This window comes from Miscanthus floridulus, chromosome 17 (genome assembly GCF_019320115.1).
Source record: "Miscanthus floridulus cultivar M001 chromosome 17, ASM1932011v1, whole genome shotgun sequence".
Lineage (NCBI taxonomy): Eukaryota > Viridiplantae > Streptophyta > Magnoliopsida > Poales > Poaceae > Miscanthus > Miscanthus floridulus.
The window spans coordinates 33873805-33892821 of NC_089596.1; the positions used below are offsets into that span (position 1 = coordinate 33873805).

Sequence of the window (19017 nt, forward strand, 5' to 3'; positions counted from 1 at the left end):
TACGAGACTATGTGGTATGAAAGGCAAAGAGCTTCTGACATTTTATTTGGTAAGTGGGATGATTCTTATGATTGGTTGTATAGGTTCAAAGCTGAGGTAGAGCTTAGATCCCCTAGAAGTGTTATTGAGATAGGTACCGTGGAAGTAAATGGGAAAATTCATTTTAGCAATTTTTTCTGTGCATTCAAGGCTAGCATTGATGGGTTTTTACAAGGTTGTAGGCCTTACATTAGCATAGACTCCACTGCCCTCAATGGGTAGTGGAATGGGCACATGCCTACTGCCAATGCTATTGATGGACATAACTGGATGTTCCCTATAGCATTTGGTCCGTTTGATGGAGAAACCAAGGAAAAATGGACATGGTTCATGGAAAAATTGAGAGAATTGTTAGGCCCGATGGACAAATTAGCAGTCTGTACAGATGATTGTAAAGGATTAGAGGCTGCTGTGAAGACTGTTTTCCCTCAAGCTAAACATAGGGAGTGCTTCAAGCATCTAATGGACAACATGAAGAAGAAATTTAGAGGTGCAATTTATTTCAAGTACATGTGGCCTGCTGATAGGGCCTATCTCCCTGACAAACATGAGTATTTCATGAGCAAGGTCATCGCTGCTTCTGCTGTAGTGTTGCTATGGCTAAATGAGCATCACAACTTGATGTGGGCCAGATCCAAGTTCTCACCTGACATCAAAAGTGACTACATCAACAACAACTTGGCTGAATCCTGGAATTCATGGATCAAGGAGCACAAAGATCTTCCTCTATATGCCTTAGCTGATGCTATTAGGGAGCAAACATTGAAGTTATTTGCAAAGAGGACGACTATATCTAGAGCTCTGAAGGGAACTATACTACTTGTTGTAGTTCATCCAGTGTTCGCCTACACGGCCGTGTAGGCTGATTACTCGCCGTGTACACGTTACTCAGCAGCTTTGCATGCAGTTTAGGCCATAAACAATATGGTACACGGTCAGTCCGTGTAAACGGTCAAAAACGGTCCTACACGGACTGCACGGGCGACATGGTTCGGAGCTGACACGGTTCTACGCGGCGAGTGAAGCGAGTAGGAGGACGTTTAGGCGATTGGAGACATTTTGGCTGTAGAACGAAAATTTTAGACCTCGTCTCGCGCGCATCGGCCCAGTCAATTGTGACGACTATAAAAGCCAACCCGTTAGAGTTTGGCCTTTCTATCCCCAAAACATTTCACAGCCACTGCAATTTCCAAATCCCCTGCACGGCTGCACACACACCGTCCGCCGCAGCTGCTGCGCCCGTCGCTCCTTCGGCCGCCGCCGCCGCCGCTCCAGCGGCTGCCCCTGTTGCTGCATTCCAAGTCTTCCTCCACCCCATTCTCCATCCAGGTCGAGCTCCTCTCTACCTCTGCTGTCTACTCCAGGTTGAGCTCGTCTGCATCTCCGGCACAAACAAGTTAAGTGCTCCATGTACTCTCTTTGATTTATGCTCCAGAATGTACATACTGCACAGTGCATACTAGACTACTAGTACTAGAGCTCCCTTCTCCTCTCCAAAAATCAATTGATATATCATATATGCTCCAGCGTGTGTAGATGCAGACTAGTACTAATGTTTCATTCTTTTCTATAGAAATCAACTCATATATGCTGTGCTCTAGCATGTGCGTACTAGTAGGCTGGTGTTGTTTTGTTCTCCAGAAATAAATAATGTGTGCTCTTGTAAAGAATAGAGATTTTTGTTTAGAAAAAAGTTTAAAGAATAGAGAAAGGGATTGCAAGAATTGCTTTGTATGCCACAGTTCCAGATGCATTTGTTAAATTAAATCACTTAATTATGTTAGCTGTGGCCGTGTTATTATTTTATTATGCACTTAGGCTATTAGATCTGGCATTTAGGTTCCTAATTCTGAAAGTTTGAAATATGAATATAGCAAGTACGCAGTTAGATGCTTCTTGTCACCTATTGTTCTGTGGCAATGGCTCTATTCTGTACTTTACATTAATGTTCTTGTGCCCTGTGCTATACACCTGTACTAATAATTTATAATTTGTGCTATGTTGTTTTCAGGATGTCTTCAGCTGCATCTGTTCCTTCCATAAACCCCAGCAGTAGCGTCAAGAGGAACTCAGGTGACATTGGGTGGGACTATGGAGTCCTGGTGGACCCTAACAACCTGAATGTGATCAAGTGCAAGTTTTGTGATCTTGTTGTGAGGGCGGGGATATATAGGTTGAAGCAACATGTCGGTGGGATTCGTGGTGAGGTTAGACCTTGCCTCAAGGCACCGCCTAAGGCCATAGACAAGTGCAAGAAAGCTGTTGATGACTCGAAACAAGCTAAGAAGACAAGGCAGGAGGAGAAGCAAGATGTCACGGATGTTGTGATCCTTGATGATGGTCCAGATGTTGAAGATACCACCATCAATGGAGAAGGGCTTGATGATGTTGGAGACTCGACACAACACAAGTTGGGGCCTATGGATAAGTTTACATTGCCTATGGATTCTAGCTCATTGAGCAACACAAAACTGGTGAGGCAACAAAGAATCACTGAAGCATTATGGAAAGAGAGAATGCATGCCTTGAAGAGATATATTGCAAGATGGGTGTATGTGCATGGTAATAAACTGGTCCATTGCTCCATTACTGAAATAAATGTTGTAAATTTCTGGAGTCCTAACCTTGCTGAATTATTTGTTTCTAATGTCTAACCTTGAATTCTTGTAAATTTTAGGAATACCTTTCCATGCCATCAACAATGAAGAGTTTGACCAATTGCTAGAAGCTGCTGGACGCTTTGGCCTTGGTGGACAGAAACCAAATCAGCATGAGCTGCGGGAGAAATTATTGTATGAGGAAGTGGAGGACACAAAGAAATTGCTGAAGCTACAAGAGCAAGAATGGGCCAAAAATGGGTGCTCCATTATGACTGATGCATGGACAGATCAGAAGAGGAGAAGCATAATGAATATGTGTGTCAATTGCTGCATTGGTACAACTTTTTTGGAATCAAAGGAGGCCTCAGCTGAGTCCCATATTGGAGAATTCATCTTTCAGTATGTGGATAGTTGTATTGAGAAAATAGGTGCTGAAAAGGTGGTGCAAGTAGTCACAGATAATGCCTCCAACAACATGGCAGCGAAAGCCCTATTGTCTATGAAGAGGCCCAATATATTTTGGAGCTCATGTGCAACACATACTCTCAATTTGATGCTTGAAGGCATTGGGAAACTGAAAAGATTCAAGACCATCATTGATCAAGCAAAGGCACTAACCATCTTTATCTATGCACACCATAAAACATTGGCTTTGATGAGGAAATTCACAAAAAAGAGAGACATCATTAGGCCTGGTGTGACCAGATTTGCTTCCTCTTTTCTCACCTTACAAAGCTTGTATGAGAAGAAGAATGAGCTAAGGACAATGTCTCAAAGTGAGGAATGGGAGACAATCGGTCATGTCAAGAAGACCCCAAAAGGTGTGCAGGCCACAGCCACTTTGGTGAAACATAATTTTTGGGCTGGTGTTGCTCTTTGTTTGAGAGTATTTGAGCCATTGGTCAAAGTACTTCTCATGGTTGATGGGGATGTGAAGCCATCAATGGCTTTTCTTTATGGAGACATTCTTAAGGCTAAGAAAGAGATCATGCTGGGCTTAGGGAATATTGACAAGGCTGGGACTCTCAATCTATACAACAATATCATAGAAATCATTGATGAGAAGATGAAGGGTAGGTTGGATAGTCCTTTGCACTTAGTTGCATACTTCTTGAATCCCTATTATAGCTACAATGATTCTTCCATCTTTGGAGAAGAGGAAGTCATGGATGGGTTCTTTACAGCTGTTGAAACTTTTTATCATGGTGATTATGACAAGCAAAATCAAGTCCTCAATGAAGATCTACACAAGTTCAAATATCAAACCGGCCACTTTGCAAAACCTGCAGCAATGGCTAGCTGTAAGGATTATAATTTCTTCCCATGTATGAAAGTTTGTAGTTTATTTTAGATCTGAAATGTTGTATCTAAATTTCTTGTTGCATGTTTAACACTGTAACAGTTATACTTGATTACTTGTGTAGCCAAGTGGTGGGGAAATTATGGAACACAAGTTCCAACTCTACAAAAGATGGCTATAAGGATTCTCTCTTTGACTTCAAGTTCCTCAGACTGTGAAAGAAATTGGAGTTGCTTTGATGGGGTAATTCACTAAGTCTCCAAATCTTAATTAGTGGTGAACTGCGATAATTTTTGTTCTATCCAACAATTTAATACTTAAGTGCACTTGTGAATCTAAAATTTGTAGGTTCATACCAAGAAGAGAAACATGCTCACTTGTGAGAGAGTTGAGCAACTTGTCTACGTTCGCTTCAATAACCTTCATTCAAAGAAAAAGGATAAGGCAAAAAAGAACAATAAAGTAGATCCTCTAGTAGCAGCAAATGCAACTTGTGCCCAAGGGTGGATGGTTGATGGTGGAGATGATGACAACTCTGATGTTGATGCTGTTACAAGGCTAACATGGCAGCAAATTGTAGATACATGTGGGCCTGAGGAGGTAACAAAACTACGTAGGAGCCCAAGGTTGGCTCACCCGAGATAGATTGAAGAGGATGTCCAATCTGATCCTAAAGAGCTACCAAATGAGGAGGAAGAAATCGAGTTTGAGTCTGATCAAGAAGAAGTGGTCACAACTGGTTATGAGCAAGATCATGACACCGCAAATGATGATTGAGCTTGAGGCCTTAGGCCTTTTCATGAACCATTCTATCACTTAGTTAACTTATCTTTACCAGATATTCCTAAGAACTTTTAGATGTTGATGTATTATTGTGAGAACTACGTGTTTATGTGTGTGTGTGACTACGTGTCTATGATGCTATGCATGTGAGAACTGAGAACTGAGAACTATGTGTGAGTGTGATTGTGCCATTTAGTCATTCACTCATTTGTCATATCTGAGAACTGAGAACTGTGTTGTTAACCTGTCATGTTTGTGAGTGTGCTGTTAACCTATCATTCACTGATTTGTATTCTTTATTATGTTGTAGGAGTAGGAATATATTGATTTATGATTACTTACATGTCAAAATAGTTATTTTTACAAATATAATACGAAAACGTGTAATCCGTGTAAAACCGTGTACACGCCGTGTACACAGTCTAAACGCTACACGAGGCCTTGTCGACCGTGTACCGTTTACTATTTAGGAAAACATTGAGTTCATCAGATGAATGCTGCATCAAAAGGATTGGGGCACTTGAAGATCACAAAAGGGGATAGAAACCAAGCAGAGGTGTTAGTAGTGTACAAAGATGAAGAAGTGAGAAGACATGTTGTCTACCTAGATCAGAAAATATGCACTTGCAGAGAATGAGAGGTCAGTGGGAAGCCCTGCCAGCATGCATTGGCAGTCATCACTACAGAGAGGAACCCAAACATGGAACAATACATAGATATGGCCTTCTCAGTTGAGAAATTTAAAGCTGCATATGAAGGAGTAATACCAAACATCACTGACAGGAATCAGTGGCCTCAAGTGGACAAAGGTTTCAAGTTGCAGCCACCAGTTGCCAAGCCGAAAAAGAAAACTGCTGGAAGGCTGAGGAAGAAAAGGATTTTATCTTGCTTGGAGAGGACAGAGAAAGCCACAAGACAATCAAAGTGTGATGGTTGTGGTGAACTTAGGCATAGGAAAGGAAGCTCCAACTGTCCCCTAACTGGCACTAAGAAAATGTATCACTCTAACCAAATTTACATCATTGTTGTACTAATAATCTGACTAACTAACTAAAAATGTAGGAAAAGGACCAAAAAGATTGAATCAACAGTGGGGAGGAAGAAGTCGAAGACTAATGCACCCAAGGAAGGTTCTTCATCCAAGCAACCTTCTCCCTCCAAGCTAGCTCCAAATACTCCAAGAACAAGGGCAGCAACTGCTAGGGAAGCAGCAGCAGCAGCAGCTGAAGCTGAATCTCAAGCACAACCAACTCTAATTCTACCTGCTAAGAGGTATGTTTCATCCAGTTTCCATGTTTCTTGTACTTATTATAGGTTCAATTACCTAACAATGCATCCCACGATCCAGGAGGTTGCCCTTAGATGAGCCTGTACCACTAGAGATGGTTGTATGTGAAGATCACCTTGCACCTGCTAAGAAGATGGCGCCCAAGAAGAAACAGTTGGCTTCAAAGGTGAAGAAGGCCAATCCAACCAAGACCTAATCTGTTTGATAAGTAAGAAGTCTGAATTTGGGCTATTTTGTAATGGCTATGTAGCCTTGAAAACCTATAAACAATGGATGTGTAATCTATTTTGTGCTGCCAGTACTGGCAAAAAACATGTAATGGCTGGGGATAATGGTTTTGTTGCCCTGCATCTCTCATTAGCAACTGTTGAACTTTGTTAGCTAGAAGACTGCAAACTTTAGTGCCTATGTTGCTGGAACATGTAATGGATGTGTTGCCTTACTCATTTTGCAAATTGCATGTTTGTGGACAATTTTTCAAGCACTATCATATTCAGTTTGTAAACCACAATATGCAGCTGAATCAAATGCATTAGACATAACATGATCCATACATGAGGATGAGGTTCATAGGTACATCAGGTTCATCGGCATTTGCCAAATTACATATCACCCAAACACTACTTGATAAGGTACATAATCCCTACAACTAGCAGTCCACCAAGAACCAACACCAACAGCTTCACAATTGAGATCAAGTTCTCCATCTGTGATTGTATTTGCCTAGCACTAGATGGAATAGACTCTGCTTCAACCTCTCCTTCTCCTTCATCATCGGTAGCCACATCATGCAGTGTCACCTTGCCTAGCTCAACCAGCTTCTTCAGGTACTTATTTTTCCATTCGAAGAAGGGACATGTAGTTGGATCCTAAAAACATATCAATGAAAATGAGCTTCAAACTCACCAATGTAGATCCCAATTAGCAAAAAAGGGAAAAAATGGATAAGAAACGATATCAGACGCAAACAGATCTCACCCCTGGCACGTTCGTCGGGCACTTGAAGAAAACCCTACCATAGTTCTCTGTCCATGCTCGTAGCTTGATGACCCGAGCATGACCACACTCAGGGCACTGAATCAGTGGGAGCCTGGTCTCATCTCCAACCAAGATGCGGCGCCTAGGGCAAACGGTCGGTCTAGCCATCGTCCGATAAGGCCTGCTCCCTTGCCTCGACGACTCTCCCCGCCAGCGAGGGGAAGACATGGCGCGGCGGATGGCGAGGTTAGCAAGAAGAAGACGGAGTGGGAGTGCACTGGAGAGTGTAGCGTTCAGATCCACTGCTGGGGAAGAAGAGAAAGGAGCCGTCGGAGAAGAAGAAGAATGGGGCAGTTGAAGATACGGGGAGCGAGCCCACACGGATAAGGGATAAGGCAAGGGGCAGCGAGATCTTTTTGTGTGCACCTGTCACGCTGGTAAGCCGATGACGTGTCATTAAGCCAAAATGTTTACAAACTCAAAGTTTTGGCCAGTTTGGGAGGGCAAAAAAATTAGGACCGCTTAGAAAAGTGGCAATTGAGCTCGTGCCAACCAGTGGCGAAAAGTTAAATATCCGACTGTTCGAGCACAGCTGCCTCCGCGTGCACAGGGTATAGATAGGAGCACAGCTGCGTCTGCGTCTACGTAGGAGACAGGAAGAGGGTGAGGCCGTGTGTGGGAGAGAGGCAGAGAGCAGTGAGCAGTGAGGATCGGAATCGGAGATGGCTTGGAATGGCCGCTTCGGCGATGACGATGAGGGCAGCGGCCTTGAGCTCAGCCTGGGCCTCCCGGGCTACTTCTCCGGATCGCCAACCCAAGCTGCAGGTGCCGCCGCGTTCATTCATGTGCTTCTTTGCCTGATCAGGAACGGGTTCCATGGCTTCAATGATTCGATCGTTGTGTTCTGTGTTGGCCTGGTGGTTTCAGGTTTCGAGGAGAAAGCAAGCGGCGGCCTTGCTGCTGCTGCGCGAGCGAAGGGAAGCAATGGCTTCAAGGCCAGGTAACCGATGAATCTTTCATTCTTTCTCGCCGCCTGTTGCCCTGTTACTGCTTCTCCTGCTTTTGGTTGCTCCTCTTTTCTTTTCCTGAAACGAAATCCGGAACAAAAGACGGGGGAATCCTGCTCCTCTGTTTAGTTGATGAGTACGTATTTACTGTTCTACTGGTGCTTCATCATCTGAAGTCTGAACTGCCTGAATTTCAATTCTTCAGGCCGGCGGCAGCTGCTCCGGTCGTGGGATGGCCGCCGGTGCGCGCATTCCGGCGGAACCTCGCCTCGTCGTCGTCCTCCCAGCCGTCCCGCGAGCCATCAAGCCAGAGAGGCAAGGAGCCCGCAAGCGCCGGCGGCAAGGCCGTGGAGCCCGGGAACAAGGGCCTGTTCGTCAAGATCAACATGGACGGCGTCCCCATCGGCCGGAAGCTCGACCTGGGCGCGCACGCCGGCTACGACACGCTCTCCGCCGCCGTCGACCACCTCTTCCGCGGCCTCCTCGCCGGTTCGTGCGGATCACCACACCACCATGCGAGTGTTATATGAACTGACGATCGATCTCTGCTTGCCGCCAGCTCAAACGTCGGGATCAGGCGGGGAGCGGCAGGCGGTCGCGGGGATCCTGAACGGCTGCGGCGAGTACATGCTGGTGTACGAGGACGACGAGGGCGACCAGATGCTGGTCGGGGACGTGCCGTGGCCGTGAGTTCACCAGATCAGTTCTCTTTCTTGTCTTGCGATCGTCAACGCGCGCGCCTGCTCTGTTTACTGACCGACCAAGTTTTTCTTGATTGGTTCTTGCGTTCGACCAGGATGTTCATCGCCTCCGCCAGGCGCCTGCGCGTGCTGAGGAGCTCCGATCTCAACCCATCGTCGGTCAGTGACGCCGCTCTGAAATCTGTTTGTTCTATTGATATCTTAGCCTCAAAACGTTTTGCCTGATCCTTGCCCCCTTTGTTCTTGCTTTTGCAGCTGAGGGCAGCGAGCAGGAAGAGAGCTGCAGCTGAGTGCTGACCTGGTGTACCACCCTGGAGTCTGGACATTTTGCGGCCTTTTCGGAGGGCCACCTGTGTAAAATTGAAGCAGTTTCGTCGATTTTGGTCACCATTACCATGCTGTGACCAATTAGGGAAGCAAGAATTTTTTTTATCTTGGGAAGCAAGAATCTAGTAGAGGTGATGGGCCGGTATGGTTCCGGAGGAATTTATATGGTTTGGAAGAATTTTAGAGAAATTTATGAGAGAAAAATACTGTTCCGGATAAAAAAAGAAACGGATCAAGCCGGATTTAAGAGCACGCGAACGGGACCGATGAGGGGTGTCGGTAGGATCATCATGTAGCCCTAGTGCTAGGACCTGCAGTGTCTGAACTTTTCTGAAAGTTTAATAAGGTTTTTTTGGCGCTGGATAGGACAGTTAGCCTCCTAAATCAGCCAGCCAATAGTATTTTCCTCCTACAATAAATTAGCATTAGCTAATCTAAACTAGTCCAGGAACCGACCATCGAACAAGCCGAGTGTGAGTACACATGATCGAGCTCGCCAGGGCCCATGGGCCATGGCACAGTTGATACTACTTGCTTCGTTGCTCGGCTACTTCATGTTCGTTTGTGACCTGCGGCGGCCTAGTTCTTTGTGCTTTTTTTTTCGTGAAAAGGTTTTCAGCTAGATTTTTCTTCTCGATTTTTACGAGTCAAGATGAACCCGTGGAACACAATCCAAAAATGGAAGGCGAGGGAGAGTACAGAGTAGGGCGGCCAAAAGGAGTTTTGAATGGAGACTGGATTAATTACAAGGTTAATATTATGAATTACTCTTTGTTCCAAATTATAAGCCGTTTTGCCTTTTTTTCACCCGTTTTGCTATGTATGTAGATTATTATTATATATAAATGCACAGTAAAATAAATGTAACAAAAAAATCAAAGCAACTTATAATTTGGAACAGAGAGAGTAATCAGGTTTCTCTACCCTACCCGCTTAAGGTTTTCTCTTTTAAGAATAAATATGGTGCTAGTATATTGATGCAAGGTGATGCGCACATAGGATGCTTCACTGTAGCATACGTGTCCGTCTATAGATAAGCATAAAAATTATATGATCTAATGAGCATGAAATTTTTTCTACGGCTCAAGCATGCAATGATTAAATCCACCATAATTTGACCAGAGAAACTGCAGCTATGAATTAATTAAATAAAAACATAGATCTAAAGTTACAACAAAAGCTTTGTTCTAAAGCATACCATATCATATATTCACTGTGTAGATCTACTCATGTAGAGTCCAACACAATTGGATTTCCATTTTATGATTTTTCAGTGATTTATTATGATTTTTCAAAAAATCTGCCGAAATAAAGATAAAAGATAAAAGAAAAACCACCAAGGGAGACAACCATGGAGGTCAAGTGATCGGTTTTGAGAGATGAGGAAGGAACTATTTCTAATTTTAGAGTTGAAGGGAGAAAAAGCTGACTTTCGTGATAGTTGAGGAAGGCAAACTAGACTTTTTTCAAATCCAAATGGTGAAACAAAAATGCCCATACGTTTTTTTTAGCAACTCAAAAATGCCCATACGTGCTCGCGTGGTTGGTTGGACCTTTGCAAAATTCCATGCTGTTAGCACCTGCTATAGATTTTTTTTTTTTAGTGGAAGCACCTGCTATAGATGTCAGGACTGGCCCAACATGGGCTCGAAAAGGCATGGTCCAATCCTACCGAGTCAGGCATGGCCGTGCCGAAGGCGCCCATGGGCCTGGGGTCGGCCCATACATGACATGCTGGGCTGGCCCGATAAACACCGCACGCCCTACAGGCCGGGCCAAGCTATCGACTTGCACCAAGCAGCCTTCGAGTTCGAGGAGAACAAGCAACTGGCCAAGCATTATCTTGTCATCAAATCAAAAAAAAAAGAAGAAAAAAAAAAACCTGGCCGTGCATCATCAGGAGCGTGTGACGTCAGACGTCAAATTATCGGATATGAGCGGAGTCTGAAGCAGAAGACAAGAAGAAGACTTGGGTTGTTGCTAATCTATATCTCTATCCCTAATAATAAAAAGACAAAATTTCTGATCTTTTTTGTTTCGTCCAGCCCATTCTATCTTAGCCCAACAATCCGGCCCACTCGCTCTGTCCCTCTGCGTCTCATGACCGCAGCCCAAGCTTTTGTTGTTTTATAAAGCGTTGCTACGTTGTTTTAAAGTGCTTGTCTCCTACAGTCCTACCTCATGGAGAGATTCAAAAGGACTAAATTGAGGCTATTACGGACAAGATCGAGACCAAGGGCCAAGGTGACCGTTTGGTAGAGGTCCTCAACCCGCTCCATCAACAGCTCAGCGTGCTGCCGAACCAAACGGCCTCCGCCGTACCACTCTGTCGGTGAATCCACGCAAAACCCGCTGAGACAAGGGCGAAAAGAAGGCCAGAGCCGAAAAAACGTATAGCTTCGCAACCTTCCGCGAGCTCCGGTGGGGCCAACACTTCGTCGAGGCGAGTCAACGCCGACGACGGCGGCGCAGAAGACGGAGCGAGCGACGGTGGCACAACGGTGGCACGAAGGGAGGGTTGGAGGCGGCACGCCCGTGTGGGGAAGCTGCGCGCGGAGGCGGAGCAGACGTGTGGGTGGCGGAGTTGCCGGGGCGCGATAGGCCAGTCGCAGTCGCTGGGTCGCGAGGCCCGGTGGTGGAGGCAAGGCGCCAAGGCGTCCGGAAGGGAGCCGGCGAAAGAGGCGCCGGGATGGTAGAAGAGGAAGAGTCTCTAGGAGCTTTCGCATGGTGGTTTGCTGGTTGGAGTAGGAAAAGGCGGCGGCGGTGCATGCTGCAATCTGTGGACGTATCACCGGAGTTAAATCCAATTGAAAGGATCGGTCAATACTTTCTTATGTTGACTACGGTAAAAGCCCAGCGCTAGACCGGGCTAAACCTGCTTCAACTGTTTTCAGTGCGTTCCTAAAGCACTTGCTTTTACCTTGACGTGAAAGCACAAATAAACCGTGACCCTTTTTTGGGTTGTTAAATGATCCAACAAAAGTAAGCTGGTCTAAATTTTGGCTAAAAAACACTGTTCCGGCTGAATTGTTGTGAGAGAAAAACACTGTTCCGGCTGAAAAAACAAGCCGAACAAGCCAAATTTAAGACAAGCGAACGGGGCATTATATAATGTTTGTGCACTACTTATTTCATGTTGAGTTCGCATCAACTAGCCTTACTTTTGCAAGTATTTAACATATTTAATTTAACAAGACATTGATGATTATTTCCAAAAGAATTTAGTTATATGATAGAAGAGAATAAGATGAAAACAAACACTAACTATGTTAAATGTCCTCCTGCCTCTAAATTCACAAGTTACAAAGTATAACTATGAATGTATATTGTTTCGTTCACACATTTTACCTGACTGTCTACACACGAATACTGTGAACATAGATTGTATATGCAAATAGAGATCATTGACCAACAATAAAGAGTAAATAAAAAGAGTCTCGGACCATGTTTAATTGTTTATTCCTTGAAAAGTAATGTTTAATTGTTTATTGGACTTGAATATGTTAGTGTTTTTTTCTCACGTTGCAACGCACGGGCATATTTGCTAGTAATAATAAAGAGGCAAAATTTCAACCCATTTTTTTGTTCATTCAATTTTTTTGTCCGTCTCTCTAACTACCGAACAATGAAGAGTTTCTTTCATCCAGACTTATATATAACCCGTGCTCATACGAGCTAGAATATGCACGGCTTGAATATATGTTCTTGAGGCTTGGATAGTTAGAATCCTAATCTAAATAGATCCATGAGTCTCCTAATACAATTCTAATCTAAATACAAAAGGCTTATAGTTTTATTTTCTGTTTTTTTTCCGTGGCCAAGTCACGTAGCAGAAATAGAATCCTAATCCTATTTCTATCTATTTATTATCCTCCCGACATGTTGAGACTTTTATTTTTGCCAGTGCTACGTTTCCTGATTGTTTTGTGTTTTCCTTTTTATTTAGCATCGAGTGTTTCTTTTTTTTTTGGGAGCATTTTCTGTTTTTTCTGTGTTCGAACGTTTCCCATTTTATTTTGCTTGTCTCTGTAGGAGGTACAGTCGGTTTTGGAGCATTTTCCGATTCCTTGTCTGTTTTTCGAACCACGGTGGTTTCCTTATTTTCTGGACTTTCGAGTTGTTTTTTTTCACGTACAAGTTTTCTTTTCCTGGTTTCCAATTCTAATTTGGATTTAGTTTTTTTTCAATGGCTTCCGTGATTTTAGATTTGTTTTTTGTTTTTAAATTTCTTTTTACAATGGCAAGTTTCATTTTCCTATTGGATTTTCATGTTTTCTATGTTTATTTTTCTTTGCAGCGATATCATAGACTCTGATTCCAAGATGCATCAAGCGACGGTAGGAAGTTCAATTTCAAGACGAAGTCCATAAATCGTCCACCTAACAGCACAGCATGTTCCGTTGCAACACAAAAGCGTCCAGGTCACAGCACAACATATTCCGTTGCAATGCACGAATATGCTTTTTATTAAAAGAAGGTAAACAATAAATACAATATTACAGGTCTTTTAAACATTGACTCTTATTTATAATAAACAAATATTTTTATTACTAAGTTGTTGGTTTTAATTAGGAATAAATTATTATTATTATATGAATCGGCTGATGACCTAACTAATCAAACTGTAAACTTAAATTTTAAATACTTTGTCATTCAATCTAATAAAAATAAACATTTCTTTAAGCTATCCGCACATGCCAGTGCAAATATCTAAGTTGTCCGCATATACTAGTGCAAGTCTCGATAAGGCTGACATGTGGAAATCGAGACACGAATAATCCTTGCCAACTATAATAAGATATTAAAATTACATATTTATATGGATCCTCGAAAGAAAGAAGCCACACAACTTATATCTAACTCTAGCCAAAAAAAAAAAGATGGAGCCCGTTCATTTGTGAGCCCGTTTCCATTAATGAGCCGGTTCATTTGTGATCGCCACAACAATCACTCACAATATCAAAAGTAGCACCTATACAAATTAAGCTATCACGACCGTTGAAGCTATGCAGCAAGCTGAAGCGAACAGATCAAACATATGATAGTTTTTTTCTCCCGTTGCAACGTACGGGCATGTTTGCTAGTAATTAGAAACTACCAAATTGAAAAGCAGTGTTTTCTTATTGTTTTGAAAATTTCTATGATTTATGTTTTTTCCTGACCCTGTTCTGTGGCACTACTTCAGTAGTACTTTTCAGCAAACGAACAGTGTTTTTCTTTCACAACATTTCAGCATAAGCAGCAGCATAAGCCAAATTTTATGGAAACGAATAGGGAGAATCTCTAGTGAAAGTTAATATGGAGACTTCATTGAGTCCCAATTGTTGGTGCCCATGTCAAGTGTCAATTGTTAGCCAGAGAATCTCTTCAAGCTAATTAAATTAAAATTAAGTGGTACTCATCACTTCATTCAAAATTATAAGAGGTATTGGCTTTTCTAGATATCTTTCTTTTTATTACGCATCTGGACATTGTGTATTTTAAATGCATAGCAGAAGTTAATTTTTTAAGAAAAACAGGAGGGGTTTCCCCACTGGGTTATTAAACTTGAAAGTTATATATCTAGAAAAGATCAAACGTCTTGTAAGTATATCATTTTGTTTTGGACCGCTGGTCTGTCTCCTCGAGTTAAGACTATGCTTTCAGGAGATGAACAAGTTAGAGGTACAGCTGCTCCATCTCAACTGAGAATTGACTAGAAAGCTGAACTCACCAAAAAGAGTAGGACTGTGCATATATAGCAACTTTCCATTAGAACAGGCTTGGCAGATTCCAAGCAAATTTGTTTTTGAAAACATACAGGAATTCACTACAAGTACATCACGAGCGCCAGAAAAGGGGTCCGGAACCTGCACAACGACACACACAGCCATTCAGTGCTGGGGCTGCGAGTGAGCAGCTGCGATCAGGGCGGCTCCGAGGCCGGACCCGTCCTTGGTGAGCTTCACCGCCAGCGACCTCGACGCCTCCTCCCCGAGCAACTCCACCAGCGTGCCCTCCAGGCACTTCCTGAACTCGGCGTAGTGCTCAAACAGGCCACCGTCGATGGCGACGACGGACCGGCGCCCGTCGCCGGGCACTGCTCTCCCTATCTTCCTGAGGATCCCAACGATCCCTGCCGCAGCCAGCCGGGCAGACCTGCTGGTGACGATGTCGCAGATCTCGACGACCATCTTCCTTGTATCCAAGGAAGTGTCCATGATCTTGAGGTTGTCGGCCAGTTTCTCAGCCACGATTCTCAGGTCAGGCGTATCGTCATGGTGCATCGCTGAGATATCAGGAGTCCTGAAATGTCAAACATTACACAGCAACGTTTGATCAGCATTTAGTTTTAACTTTTTATGTCTGTTGAGAAATTGAAAAACGCAGGTGATGTTCTAATTGGTGGTTTGATATAACAGGCAGCTGTTCAGAGAAAAGATATATACCTCAGAATGAAGCGAGTTTTGAGCTTAGTGTGGCTGACATTGCCAAAGATTGAAGATTGTGATGCGATTTTATGCAGTACCCTCCTTACAATTTCGCCAAGATACATCCCTGAAATCAACTTCTCGAAGATCTGAAAACAAGTAACAGTTAAACTTTGTAAGCAAAGGTTTTTTTCTTTACTAACACGAATAAGAGAACCATTGTCCATGCTTCCTGTCAAACCTACCTGTTCCCCTGGGTTTAAGCTTTCCTCATCCAAGGCTTGATCATATTCTGTGATTGGGAGGCAGGACGAGTCGAAGTTACCCCATTCTGTGTTTATCACCTGAAATGCAGAAAGCATGGTGAGAACACTGCAAAAAGCAGGCAGGTAATCCTGTGCTGCTCTACACAAGTTACATGAATGAAATGAAAAAATATTATCAGGACATCCAACATTACCATGCTTCCTGATTTGGGTAATTCTCCCTCCAACTTCGGTATGGCGCTTGCTTCTTCAACGTACGCGGCATTTGAGCCAGTACCTAATATCACACCAATGACGACATCCTCATCATTGTACCGACCTGCAGCCAGTGTCCCGACGGTATCATTGATCTGAGGCATGAAAATGCATTGTCAGCCTGTGATCGTACGAAAGGAGCTGAAATAGATGGGGTCAGAAGCTAAGGGCTAACCAGTGCAGCCACATGCATGTCGACGCCTTGCTTCTCCATGGCCGTCTGCAGCTCAGCGACAACATCCTCACCTACCTGAATAGTTTCAGAAATGCTATGGTATAAGAATTGTATTGTATAGACTTGCAAGATTTTGCATAAAGCAATATGTTATGGTAACTCTAGTAGGTAACAATAACTATCTACAATTCACAGCCACAAAATGAAATAACGAATGAATACTTACAGCGTCGTCGATCGAAAATGCCTTGGTCCACTTGATGAGCGTGCCTGATGCAATCGACGTTTGTCGCACAGGGAAAGAGAATGTGAACCCGAGTTCTCTCTGCTTATCATCAAACACATTGCTGTGCCCTTCACTCGCGATGTACTTGGCTAAAGCTGAAGCGATAAAACCAAACAGCTCCTGAAGAATTCAACACCCAACGACACCAAGGATGAGCTAGGGCCGGAGCGCAAATGGACAGTATACAATTAATAAACCGTGAAAATGTGTGTACTCACTCACCGAAGCGTTGCCCGACATGAGGTGAGGAGGGATGGATACCTCCTTGGACTCTCGTTTGGCGGCACGCTTGTCTTTCCCCGCGAGGTGCACACGCAGGACGCGGAAGTTTGTTCCGCCGAGATCCAAGGCGTAGAAGACACCCTCTTCGGTCCTGAGTTCACAAGCATAACATGTAAGCAAAGATAGACAACAGATGAATACTGTTAGATAATCTACTGCTACCTTGTCTGAACACAGCAAGGGGAAGGCGGTGCCGAAAAGGCCCCCTGCTGTGATATTGTAGCCGTTGCAGGTGCAGGCGCCGAACTGCTCACCTGCAGCACTGTAGGCACATGCAGTTACTGACGCAGAGTCAGCCCTGTATGTTATCTAGTTACTGTTACAGCATGTGCGCTGTACTGAGATTAGATAGATAGAGTTGTATAAATAGACTACCACGGCAACTCAGTAAAGAGAGTTCAGATTTGCCATCTTCCAGATAGGGCTTCCGCCAACGCTGATGCCTTGTACCGTGTGTGCATGCTCTATTCTCCCTTCTTCTAACTCTAGCCATAGTGTGTGGGGACGGACAACGCTTGTTCGTGGTCGGCACGGCTAGTGGGTGCTCGGCAAGACTGCTGAGTGGTTCCCTCACCTGAGCCGGTGATCCTGTGGGCCAACATGTGGTATCGGAGCCTTACAAGCGCCGTCGCTAGACTAACCGCTGGCGATGACGGGCGGTTCGGAGATGGGCGACAGCAGTGACACTGTTGTGGCTGTCCAACCACGACCGGAGATCGTTGTTCGCACGATGCGGGAGGTCAGCGGCACCAGTTGACCAACGCTGACTCGCACCAACTATGGAGAATGGTTGGTGACCATGAAGGTCAAGCTCAGAGCTCGACAGCTCTAGAATGCTGTTGATAAGGGCACCAACAATGAAGAGGATGACATGTCAGCATTGAAGGCTATCCTCGCTGTTGTACTAGATGAGTACAGGGAGCCGTTGGGGGCGAAGAGCTCAGCTAAGGAGGCGTGGGAGGCTATTGCGGCGATGCGCGTCGGTTCCGACAGCGCAAAGAAGGCGACAGCCCAGCTTCTGAAGTAGGAGTACGCCAACCTCAAGTTCAAAGATGGTGAAATAGTGGAGGACTTCTCCCTCCGCCTGTAGACGCTCATCAGCAAGCTGAAGAGCCACGGCGTCATCATCGACGAAGAGGAGGCGGTCTCCAAGTACCTCCACTCCGTGCTGGCAAAGTACATCCAGATCGCTCTCTCTATAAAGACGATGCTGGACTTGTCCACCCTCACCATTGAGGATGTAACAGGTCGTCTGCGGACGGTGGACAAGCGCCTAGAGCAGGCGACAACAATGAAGGACAGCGGAAAACTCCTGCTGACGGAAGAGGAGTGGGCTGCTCGGAGGAACTCCGGGAAGGCAGCCTCCTCCAACCACGGTGGCAATGGCAAGCGCCGCGGCAAGGCTTGTTTGGAGAACAAGCAGGTCGACCCCAACGCCTGCCGGCGTTGCGGGAAGATGGACCATTGGACACAGGAGTGCCCAAACCGCAAGCAGAAAAAGAAGGCTCAAGCTCACTTGGCGTAAGCCGATGATGAGGATGAGGCCACTATCCTGATGGCGACGTTCTATGCACTGCACGACGTCGAGGCCGGGGAGAGGGAAGAGGCGACGACGATGGAAGGACCTGGGAAGACCTTGAAGACCATCAACCTCGACGAACCATGCGCCCAAGTCCACCTCGGACGTGTGGGCGCCGACCAGGAGCAGCAGTGGTATCTGGACTTTGGTGCCAGCAACCACATGACGGGCTCCAAGGAATCATTCTCCGAGCTCGACGACGATGTTACCGGTACGGTAAAGTTTGGTGACGGCTCAAGGGTGGCTATCCAAGGGTGCGGCACCATTATCTTCAGGTGCCAGAACGGGGAGCACCGCGCGCTAACGGATGTATATTACATCCCGCAGCTACGTTCCAGCATCATCAGCATTGGTCAGCTGGATGAGCACGGTAGCGAGGTACTGATCAAGGACGGGGTCCTTAGGATCAGGGACCGGGAGCAGCGACTTCTTGCCAAGGTTAAGAGGTCCCGGAACTGGTTGTACCTGGTCGACCTGAAGGTAGAGCAGCCGGAGTGCCTTGTGCCTGGCGGCAAGGCACTCCGAGGAACCGTGGATGTGGCATGCCTGGTTCGGACATCTCAGCTTCGACGCGCTTGGTCGGCTGAAGAAGATGGTCCGAGGGCTACCCCACATCAAGCACGGAGGCGAGCTGTGTGACAGCTGCCTGGCCGGGAAGCAGAGGAGGCTACCTTTCCCAAAGGCGGACAAGTTTCGCGCGAAGGACGCTCTCGAGCTCATCCATGGCGACCTCTGCGGGCC

The 19017-nt window shown here is 45.1% G+C and overlaps 3 protein-coding genes and 1 pseudogene across 3 annotated transcripts; 3 read left to right on the forward strand and 1 right to left on the reverse strand.

Annotated features, from left to right (window-relative positions):
- The first annotated feature begins 273 nt into the window (after positions 1-273).
- On the forward strand, positions 274-6206 carry LOC136515521 (uncharacterized; annotated as a pseudogene).
- Positions 964-5038, forward strand: LOC136518220 (uncharacterized). Its single transcript, XM_066511868.1, has 7 exons — positions 964-973; positions 1217-1403; positions 2051-2601; positions 2717-3964; positions 4064-4182; positions 4288-4539; positions 5033-5038. The coding sequence occupies exons 1-7, from the start codon at positions 964-966 to the stop codon at positions 5036-5038; spliced, it is 2373 nt and encodes a 790-aa protein (XP_066367965.1).
- A 1319-nt stretch (positions 6207-7525) lies between the features above and the next one.
- LOC136518316 (auxin-responsive protein IAA16-like) lies at positions 7526-9254 on the forward strand. Its single transcript, XM_066511969.1, has 6 exons — positions 7526-7813; positions 7916-7988; positions 8201-8484; positions 8555-8681; positions 8792-8855; positions 8952-9254. The coding sequence occupies exons 1-6, from the start codon at positions 7711-7713 to the stop codon at positions 8991-8993; spliced, it is 693 nt and encodes a 230-aa protein (XP_066368066.1). The 5' UTR covers positions 7526-7710; the 3' UTR covers positions 8994-9254.
- Positions 9255-14743: 5489 nt separating this feature from the next.
- On the reverse strand, positions 14744-16966 carry LOC136517053 (hexokinase-7-like; the record flags this gene model as incomplete). Its single annotated transcript, XM_066510566.1, has 8 exons — positions 14744-15308; positions 15452-15582; positions 15679-15777; positions 15894-16049; positions 16130-16204; positions 16356-16535; positions 16638-16788; positions 16860-16966. Coding segments are annotated over 8 exons (1311 nt in total), but the record flags the coding sequence as incomplete, so codon positions are not given.
- Positions 16967-19017: the final 2051 nt, after the last annotated feature.